The sequence below is a fragment of the Otolemur garnettii genome, unplaced genomic scaffold (assembly GCF_000181295.1).
Source record: "Otolemur garnettii isolate 467f Iridium unplaced genomic scaffold, OtoGar3 scaffold00034, whole genome shotgun sequence".
NCBI lineage: Eukaryota > Metazoa > Chordata > Mammalia > Primates > Galagidae > Otolemur > Otolemur garnettii.
In genome coordinates this window covers 16,233,892-16,244,752 of record NW_003852429.1, presented here as the reverse complement: position 1 = coordinate 16,244,752, position 10,861 = coordinate 16,233,892, and the positions used below count along the sequence as shown (strand labels likewise).

Sequence of the window (10,861 nt, the reverse complement as noted above, 5' to 3'; positions counted from 1 at the left end):
TCTGGTCGCCGTCAGTGGGCAGCGGAGACGCGGCATGCCCCCGGCGGGGGAGAGCGGGCTGTCCTCAGCAGGGCCATGGGGACCCGCGCGCTGACAATGCCCGGGTGAGAGGAGCAGCGCCAGCCACCCCGCCGCCTCCACCATCACCTCCCGCACTCAGCCTCGCCGCTGGCCACCCGCTCCAGCCTCAGCTCCTCCGCCTGCCTCTCTCTCCCTCTCTCTCCCTCTCTCTCTCTCCCTCTCTCTCTGCATTATTGTTTCCCACTCTACAGGGGTTGGGGTCGGCTGATGATTAGGTCGGAAGCAAGTCAGATCTTCCTTCAAAGCCTGGTAATATTTATGTAGGCAAAAGAAAGAGAGAGAGAGAGAGGGAGAGAGAGAGAGGGAGAGGGTGAGAGAGAGAAAGAGAGAAGAAACGGGAGGAGGGGATAAGGAAATTAAACCTTTAAGTCAATGCATATTGTGGTGACACTGGCACAGGAGCCCTCACGGTGGAGTCGGCCAGGGCTGTGCGTTCCCAAAATATGACCAGGGGTGCTTGGATGTGTCGGCAGTATGACGACGGCTTAAAAATCTGGTTGGCAGCACCCCGGGAGAACGAGAAACCGTTCATCGATTCAGAGAGGGCTCAGAAATGGCGACTGTCTCTGGCATCTCTCTTGTTTTTCACAGTCCTGCTCTCTGATCACTTGTGGTTCTGCGCTGAGGCCAAACTGACCCGCACCCGGGACAAGGAACAGCAGCGCCAGCAGCAGCAGCAGCAGCAGCAGCAGCAGCAGCAGCGACAGCGGCAGCAGCAGCAGCAGCAGCAGCAGCGGCCGCGGCAGCAGGAGCCCTCCTGGCCCGCGCTCCTGGCGAGCATGGGGGAGTCCTCGCCCGCCGCCCAGGCACACAGACTCCTCTCCGCCTCCTCGTCCCCCACCCTGCCCCCCTCCCCGGGAGACGGCGGCGGTGGCGGCGGCAAGGGCAGCCGAGGCAAAAACAACCGGAGCAAGGCTCTTTTTCTAGGAAACTCTGCCAGACCTGTGTGGCGCCTGGAGACTTGTTACCCCCAGGGCGCCTCCTCGGGCCAGTGCTTCACCGTGGAGAATGCGGACGCCGTGTGCGCCAGGAACTGGAGTCGGGGGGTGGCCGCTGCGGGGGAGGCGCGGGAGGTGAGGAGCGAGCACCCAGCTCCTCTCTGGAACTTGTCGGATTTTTACCTTTCGTTTTGTAATTCCTACACACTTTGGGAGTTGTTCTCCGGGCTGTCCAGCCCCAACACTTTGAACTGTAGTTTGGATGTGGTGCTCAAGGAGGGCGGGGAGATGGCCACTTGCAGGCAGTGCGTTGAGGCTTACCAGGACTATGACCACCATGCGCAGGAGAAATACGAAGAGTTTGAAAGTGTGCTCCATAAATATTTACAGTCCCAGGAGTATTCGGTGAAATCGTGTCCTGAAGACTGCAAGGTAGGAACAGTGGACTTTTACGCCCTTCCTGTTCTTTTCTCTTTCCGCTTGCTCTGCTGGGGTATCTTCTTGTGTTTATTTTTTTTTTTTCTCTGTTTGCCTCTGGTTTTGTTACTTTAATAGTTGATTTCATGGTTATAAGAGCTTGACTTGCTGTTTGGGTGAGAGACACTTTGGTGGATTACTGGTGGACTGACGCCTTCATCTGGGAATCCCTGAAGATCAGGGAAGTCCTGGCCTTTTGAGATAATAAAGCTGGTGCTTCTACTGCTTCTTACACCTGTGCTGTTAGCTCAAACGCTGTTACATCTTTTCAAAAATGCGATATGACTAAGACTCGCCAGAAGAATGGCGATGGGACTGAATAGTGATGCCCGCGGGTAAAGTCAGAAGAGTCAGGGAAAGGTGTTTCTGGTTTGGCATGTGGGTCTTGCACACAGGAAGTCTCTGGTAGTGACATCATGGAGTTGGTTGACTAAAGGAATAAGAAAAAGTGTTTGCAGTTTATGTAGGAAAAAAATTATGCTTGTTCAGGGTAGTTCTGGTTGTTTGGAGAGTCTGGGGGCCTACTCGAGCCTATGTGCTTTTAAGTTTTCTGTTTTGTTTGGGGAACTTGTGTAATTATTGATCTGAGATTCACTATGAGTGGAAGGTTTTAATGAGGTGTCTAGTGACTGGTTAGCAACGCTGGATTATTTATCAGACACATTATGTAATTAGGTTGGATTTTTCAGTGTGCCTGGCGTGTTACATGGCAAATGTTTGATGCTGTAAATTAAAATTTGCTGAAACATTTAATAGCTCATATTATATTTAAGCTATCTATATTGAATGTAATAAAAACTATAACTCTTGCTTTGGGAAAAGAGAAATCTGTGCAAGTTTCTTAAGAATGAGTCAATACAGCCATGTGCGCAGATCCTCCTGGAGTGCCACCACTGTCCGTGGTGCTGAAACGAGGTTTACCCAAGAGATGGATTGAAAATGAGGACACACTGCAGTGACCTTTTAGTAGGAACCATATAATGATAAAACCTCTCTAAGCCTTAATGTTTTGTCCCAAAGGTAATCTCTTAAACAAAAAAATAAACTAGCGTTGCTTTTAACAAGAACTAACACACCACATTCTCTGTCTTCCATTTTCTTTCCTATCCCCAGAACCCCACACACAGACAGAGCCACTGCCCCTCTTTGCTTTGAGTGCTTTGTACTGAGAAGTGCAGTCAAGGGTAATAAAGATTAAGGATTTTTGACATTCTGACCAGACAGCTGGACTAAGCAGTGCCTATTTTAAATGCACATAGTTCAAGAGCCATATTTTACTTTAGTTTGACTAGTTCAGTTTTTGACAATCAAACTAAACTCAGATTGACCTTGTTTCATCATCATTATTTAAGACCAGAAACATAGATCTATGAAATAGTAAATATGAGTCTATACAATTACTTTAGAATGTTATTTGACTTAGTTAAATGTATATTAAACTTTACTACCTTGTTTTTTTTTAAAAACATACCACTGTAACTCATGCCTGGGAATTAATGGTAGAAATTAATAATAAATTACTAGTATATTTATTGCATAGTTATTGATTTTGACAAAATGTGTGGACTGAAATTGTAAAGAACAGTAAATGCTGTGTCTGCTTGTTCTACTACTAATGAAAGTGTTGAGACTTTTCTGCATATTGATGTTTAAGAGTGGCAGCTTGGACTAATAGAATTTGCCTACTTCCCCCAAGGTGAGCCCTCATTTCTAATAATTTCAAGTTCTACTCAGTATTTTAAAAATAGCCAGTCTTGTCAGTAGAATGCAGCATATTTTCAAATGAGCATGCAAAAGGTATCTTTGTTGCCATGTCCAAATAAATATATTAAAAGTTACCTTTCTCCTTAACCTGAATTAATTTTCAACTTTATGTTTACATTATCATAGCTAGGTATAAGGCGTAGTGTAAGTTACACTCATTTATAATGTTACTGAATGCTTTGGGGTTACATGTTTGTGTAAAGTAGGAGTTGTTAACAGAATACAAAAAAGTAGGAGTTGTTAACTGTATAAACATCTTAACTTCTTAAGAAAAATCCTTCCTCACACTGAAAAGTAAACACGGACACTTAAGTTTGTCATCACCGCAGCAGGGAACTAATTACCTGTGATGCGGATATTTCTTGGTTGTAGAATTTTTGCTGTTTGTCAGTTTGAAACATTTATTTCATAATGGCTGTTTTCAGAAATTACAGTTGCAAATTTAAAATGCTTGAGTTCTTAGTTTAAGACTCACAAATCAATGTAGAAATGTACTTGAGGCGTAGTGTCTTAGTTTATTGTATTTTTTTTTTATTCTGAAAAAGCCACAAACATACTCACATACAAACTATATTACACGGACTAAAATGTTATTTGGCTTTAAAGATTGTGTCTGACGTTTCTGAACACTTTTATTTATTTCAGATATTCTTGAAGTTATGAAATTACTATTATTAGAACTCTTGTTCAAGTTATAAATTATATGCATTTTTAACATTTTTAAAGGTATCTACAAAGTCATAGGTTACATTAAAAGTAAATGCATTATATTTATGTAATTGGTAATACATGAAAAAATTAATTTAGTAGTTTAAAATATATTTAATGAAATTTTAGATAGAAAGCAAATTGTTAGGATTTATATTTTAGAAAAAATATATTTATAATATTAACTTTATCATATCCCCATATAATTAAATTATTAATACAGTGATTAATACATTTTAGAGTTTATTATTGTCTAGTAGTACATTCTCCCTTCATTAAGGAGTTGCCAAATTCTAAATATATATAAATTGATTAAATATAACTCTGATTAAAATTGTTTAAACAACTTTTTGACCAATTATTCAAAAGAAATCTTTTAAAATAGATCTAATAGAATTAAATGACTGACGTGAATTCTCAGCAACTGGAGATCAAATGTAGCGTGGAATTACTTTGATAAACCTTTGTATTGTAACACATCAGCAATCATCTGCACCAGAGAAGACTTTTTACATATAATATTCTGAGAAATAGCTGAGTTAATTTTCTTAAAAAGTAAATATATGTATTCACCTGGAAAATAAGTTGTGGTTAAAGAATAAGACTGTTGTATATATCATTTATACTGTAGAATTTTATTTGCCATATTACATAAATAGAGTAGAAAATATTGTGGCATTAATCTTTCCCTGTAGTTTATAGTATTATTTAAAAATATTTAATAAGAATATGACAAATCTGTCAAAATCTTCAAGTTGGCACCAATACTAAAAAACAAAATATTCTAAGCTACAAAATTTCCAATGATTTAAATAAAGATTTTCTCGTACATGGTGCCACTTCTTAGTTCCTGAATATTCTTCAGAATATTATTAAAATAAGCTATTTAGGGAATATAAATTTTTTTATGTTACAACTAAAATTTTTTTCATTACTGATGGCATTATTTACTATACTCTCAATTAGTCTGTGAAAGCCAGGTTTGAGATTAGATTCTAACATAAATCATTGTACCATCTATACCTTAGTTCTTTCAGTAGTGATGCTAATATTTATACTTTTAAGAATGTATGAATTCTCTTATTTTTATTTTCATAATCTTATATTAAAGAAGATTATGTTGTGTATTTTTACTTAACAGATACTGACCCAAAGTTTACTTTACAGATATTGGCATGGATAACAATTGTGATACCTGGAAGTTTCTGTCTTCTCTGTAGGCACCAGGCGCAAATACTACCCAGTTTTAGAACATAGAATTTGGTTTTTATAATGTGCAATTTGAAAAAAAAATTCTTAATTTTTTTATTTATTTTACTTTCATGCATTATAGATTCAAAGGGAAGTATACTTTTAAAAGAAATATGTCATATTTAACTGAAATTTTGAACCTTATGTATTATTTTGCTATTAAGTGCTATTGTAATGTTACATCACTGTTGAGAAATGCAGTAAATGGATGTTTTCTTATACTCCACCACTTCATTTTCAAATTATTTTTCTTTTCTTTTTTTTTGCAGTTTTTGGCTGGGTTTGAACCCACCACCTTCAGCATTTGGGGCCAGCACCCTACTCTTTGAGCCACAGGCACCACCTCAAATTACTTTTATAGTTGAATTGCTTTTCTACTAAATCAAAAAGGCTGATCATACAGATGACTACTTTAGAAAAAATTTTTATTGATACATAGTCAATATACATATTTTGACTACTTTAACCATTAATAAGGCTATTTATAAGATCAAAAAGAGTATCGCAATTTTAAAATAATTTTTGCTTTTCATATTTTTGTGCCATGTACAATTATTGGCTTGTAATCTGTTTTATTTTTATAGAGAAACACCTAAAATTATATCTTATTATTACATCCCTATTGTCTTACGTGCCAATGAATACATATTTTTACTTTGGACTTGTAACTAGGTCAAATTAGTAGCTGTACGTGGCATAATCACAAAGTCTGAGTAATTGCTGTTATATATTGTTTTTTAAAAAGTTTGAATAATTGTTCTTTGATATTGGTTTTAATCACTTCCTAGATGACTATTTGCATAAGTAAGATGAATTGAAGTTTGAAAGAAAGGAAGTCAAGCAGGCTGTCAGTCTCATCCCTCCCCAGATATAAATCACTATTTATGAAGGTAATTTTTTCTTGCTGGGTTAAATATATAAGAACAAATGCACAGACAACTATTTAAAACAAAGGACTTTGATTTGAATTATCTGAACTATTGCTTTTATTTTATTTCTCAATTTCTTTTTCAACTTTGTCTTCTGTGTCAATCTCACAATGGTCAAGCATCAGATATTTTGTTGTTTATATTAATATATATCATAAAGATATTTCATCAACAGTAGTGAACATTAACTCTAGATTAGCAGTCTTTAGGAGAACAATAGGCTATCCTGGGGAGCTTTAAATCACTGAAGCCTGGGTATCTCCAACCCCAAGAGATTCTGATGTTACTGTTCTGCGGGTGACATGTGAGCCTGGGCTCCGTCAAAGTTTCCCTGGTGATCCAGATGTGCAGCCGAGGTGGAGAGACAGGTCCTGGTAGACACTGAGAATGAATGTGAAATGACCTTTCAGCTCCTGTGTCTCAGGAGTATGCAGTAATCCAGTTTGCTCGGCTGATGAGAGTAGAACTCAGACAGATCTGTTTTTTTAAAGTCACGAAGGCAATAAAATACAGCTAAAGGACAGGGGAGCAAATATGTACTGAAGAGGCAGAGGAAGTGGATGAGGGGTGAGCTAACTGGGCCTGGCTTAGGGACTGTGCCAGACGATAACATGGACAGAAGATGAATGTGTAAAGTGGCAGAGTTTTGGACGTTTAAGGATTTGTCAGCTGACTGTGGATTTTCTGTCTTTTAGCCAGGACTGAATCATTATTCCGGTGCTCACACAATGGGCTGAGCACTTGAGCACAGAAACTGAATGACTGTCTTTGGGAGACTAATCAACGACTTGATTAAAGGTGTCCCAGCCTCATTATTTTTGTCTCTGATTGTGTCCTATCCAAATGGCTAAAATTTAGACTTTTTCAAAAGTATATGGTTGGTTTTACGAGAAAATGATTCAAGACTATTCTTTCTTCATCTATTCACTTCAGTAAACCTAGGAAGTTACTCATGTTTTTTTCATTTTTTTTTCATTGTGGTGATAAACCATGTTTTATTTTTTACTTCTATAATAGTAGAATAACTAGTTGTCATTTATATAGTATTTTGGAGATACAAACTGCTAAGTAGTCACAGATTGCTGCCAAATTTAATTTGGAATTTAGTTTTAATAAGACCTTATCATTATTCTGTTCTGGAGTGATTGTATTATCAGTTATCTTTTTATTTTTAACACAAGATACTCTATAAAACTAAATCTAAATTTTACTGATTAAGAAGTTAAGTATCATATAACCCAAATGATGGAATTTCTTTAAAGTATTCTTCCAATTTATTCTGATCTTTAGTACTGGAAACAGATGTTTCACCTGTGTTCTTCATTGTTAAGAAATGATTTATACCACGTATTGGATTAGAATTCATGAAGCTATTTAATTCTTGGATGTCTAAAGTGTTAAAAAATAATAGTTTATTTTTCCCACTTGGTGTTTTATTCAGTCATTTATAAACAAAATATTGTGGAAACTATCATAGATGGTAAAAAACATTTGGCAAAACATATATATTTATAATATCTATTTAAATACTGTTGTTGATCTTAGCAGTAGTATAACCATACGTATTTGTGAGGGTGAGTGCAATGATCATTTCTCTGCAAATACTTGGAGTTTTTGTGTGCCAGTTTCTTTGTTCTACACTACACATTAATTCCATCAAAATCGTGAGATTGATTGAGATTGCTGACTTACCTGTTTCACCCCTGGGGTTTTCCTCTGTTCCCCCTTTTTTTAATGCCACTTGGCTATGCCCTCTCCTGCCACGTGGAAACTGCTCTTCTAGGGACCATGGATCTTGGGAAACCCAAGTTGAAGATTCATTCTTTTCTTCTATATGCTGTCACTTCCATGAAAAAGGATTGGTTTCTTTGTCACGAACTATCATGGACTTTATTTGAAAGGAGAATTGTACTAACAAACAAATGAGTGATCATAACAAAGTATTAGCTATCACAGAAAATCACTTGAACCACTCAGAAATTTAAATCCTGGAGGAAGCATTCATAGCAACTAACAGGCTGTAGCGTTTCTTAGACATCAGAAACTATTCTAAATCATTTAATTCTCATGTCAACTTTGGAGGTATTATCATAAATTTTACACATGGTTAGTCAAGGACATGCAGTTAACCATCCCAAGGTCAAACAGGTGGGTGATGTTACATATTAAGTTCACTTCATCATTTTAACTATTTTCTTTGTTTCCTTTTGATTAGGAATATTCACAAACACCCCAAAGAATTAAGAGGTTAGAATGATAAGCCCATATAAGCCATATAAATTTAGCAACTATTAAAAATTATGCCTTATTTGATTCTTCTATTTATTTTAAACTTATCTTTGAGAACATTTGACAGATGACATAGCAAACTAAGAAGACAGACATTTTAGAGTATAGGGCAACTGGGATGGATGGCCAGGTTTCTCATGTCAAAGGGTTAGGGGATATGGATGTGACTGAGTAGTGTGAAGACCAGAAGTAAACTTAGGTTTATTTATTTCACATTTAGAGCTGAGCAGGGAGAGGATGTGTGTGAAGTTTTGGTCAAAGGCAACTAAACTCTGGACACCTGTGATAATTTTCATGAACTCATAAATTCACCTTAATTGAGGGCATTCATCTGGCTGGACTGCCAAGACAAAATTCTGCATACTAGATGGCTTATACCACAGACATTTGTTTTCCCACAGTTCTGGAGGTTTGAAGTTCATGACAAGGTACAGAAGAATTTGGTTCCCAGGGAGAGTTCTCTTCCTGGCTTGCACACAACCACCCTCTCACTGTGACTTTCCTCATCTGCCTGCATTGAGAAAGATTGGATGTTTCTTCCTCTTAGATAGTTATTAGTCTTCTTGGTTTAAACCCTGTCCCCCTTATGACCTCATTTAACATTTGTTAGCTCATTATTGCTCTTATCTTCAAATATAGTCACAGTGGGGATTAGGACTTCAGCCTAGAAATTTGAAGAGGCACATTTGGCCTGTAATTCTGAGTAAGGTGTGTCAGGGTTATGGGAGATATATCCAGGGAGATAACTGTGCTCACTTGCAAAGGACTACTTATCCCATGAAACATCTGTGACTTTTATTATCTGTCTGAATAATGTCAGAGACAAATTTTAATCAAGTTAAAACTTGATTTAACTTGAGATAACTTTTGTTTTTCCTCAAAATTTACCCCTGGCAATCATGTGGCAGTAGGTTGGCAGAAAGATCAATTCAAAAGCTGCTGTCTTTCCTGGGAGCATTGGACGGTCTTCTAAACCAGCAGTCTTCAACAGACCTTCCTGTGGAGATGAAAATGCTGTGTTCCCTGCACAGTCTGATATGGTCACCATCAGCTCAATGTTGCTCCTGAGCAATTACAAGGTGGCAAGGATAAATAAAGAACTGAATTTTTAATGTTATTCGATTTTAACTAGTCCAAATTTAAATAGCCCCATGTGGTTATGCTGGGGTACCACCTGGGAGCGGGACCTATGGAAATTGGCTGTGATTGACTGACGAATTATAAAGTCAGAAACAGTGGTAAAGAAAGAGACATGAGACATAGAGTAGAATTAAAAGTGGGAGCTCAGGGGTCTAGTGCCCATTTGTGGGCTTCTGGCAATGGCCCAGAGTGCTTGCTCCACTCTGATTTTATTGAAGTCTATTTGCCCGGAGGGTAAGATGAGGGAAGGAACAAAGATGCCAGCAGTTTCTGAGTGAGCATATCAGCTCCTATCATTATTATTATTAACCTTAAGGGTGGCCTTCAGAAATCTGAAATCTGAGCTTTGTATTGGGAGACCCTCCTGCTTGAGATCACACACACAGATTTCTAGGGAGGTGTTAAACTTGGACAGTTCTCTGTAGAGTAAACCGCCACCTGCATTAATCTCCTCTGAGGAATTGGAGGGAGGCATTTTACTCCCATAACCACCAAAGAGGATCTTCCTTTGCCATAAGGGATATAAGCTCTTCTGCCCATATCTGAGGGCTCAAGCTACTCCCTTGATCTCTGCCCCAGGTAAATGCAAATCTCCACAATGGGCATCTTCTTTGCCTGTGTAATGGGCAGGAAATGCCCTAGAAGCTGTATCTTTTTCTGGGACTTGCCACAGTCCCTTCTATGGCCATTACTCTCCTCAGAGTGCTCACAGACCCAGCAGGGTGTTTGTAAGCTGTATCCCCAACAGGCTAGAATTTCAGAAAAGGCAGGAAGCTTGCTAGCAATGGCTAGCTTAAATGTAAACCAGCTGACTTTTCTTTGTTCTGACTCACTCAACTTACTTTTAAATTTCCCCCTTTTTTTCTGAGGGTGTTTTCCTTTGCCAAGAATGGGGTCTTCGGTCCCCATTCTCTCAGCAGGCTTATGAACACCACATGTTGGACAGAAAATTCTAAATGATTGCCATGGCCATGGAAGTGGAGAGGAAATATCAAATTGAGGAGACTTTCATGAGTCCAAACCAAATTTACAGTGCACAACTTATGTAGAGGGAGGATAAGACTCAAGCTTTGTAAACTGTGTCACTGGGAATATGTTGGTTCCATTGAATTAGGTAAGAAGGAAAAAGGAGGAGGAACAAGCTGGGATTAGGACTGCTGAAAGACAGGAAGGCCGTTGTGTTTGGAGAGATATGAGGATGTGTCCAGTGGATAGCATGCCATGTGAAGAGGGCTATGAGGAGGTGTCCATGGATAGCATGCCATGTGAAGAGGGCTATGAGGA

General features: G+C 38.4%; 1 protein-coding gene across 1 annotated transcript in view; it reads left to right on the top strand.

The window, feature by feature from the left end:
* The first annotated feature begins 334 nt into the window (after nt 1-334).
* The window catches only part of FAM155A (family with sequence similarity 155 member A), a 614,278-nt gene continuing 603,751 nt past the window's right edge, over nt 335-10,861 (top strand). The window contains exon 1 of the mRNA XM_003789615.3: nt 335-1,451. Within this exon, the coding sequence (XP_003789663.1) occupies nt 525-1,451 (927 nt within the window). The 5' untranslated portion in view covers nt 335-524. The remainder of the gene's footprint in view (nt 1,452-10,861) is intronic.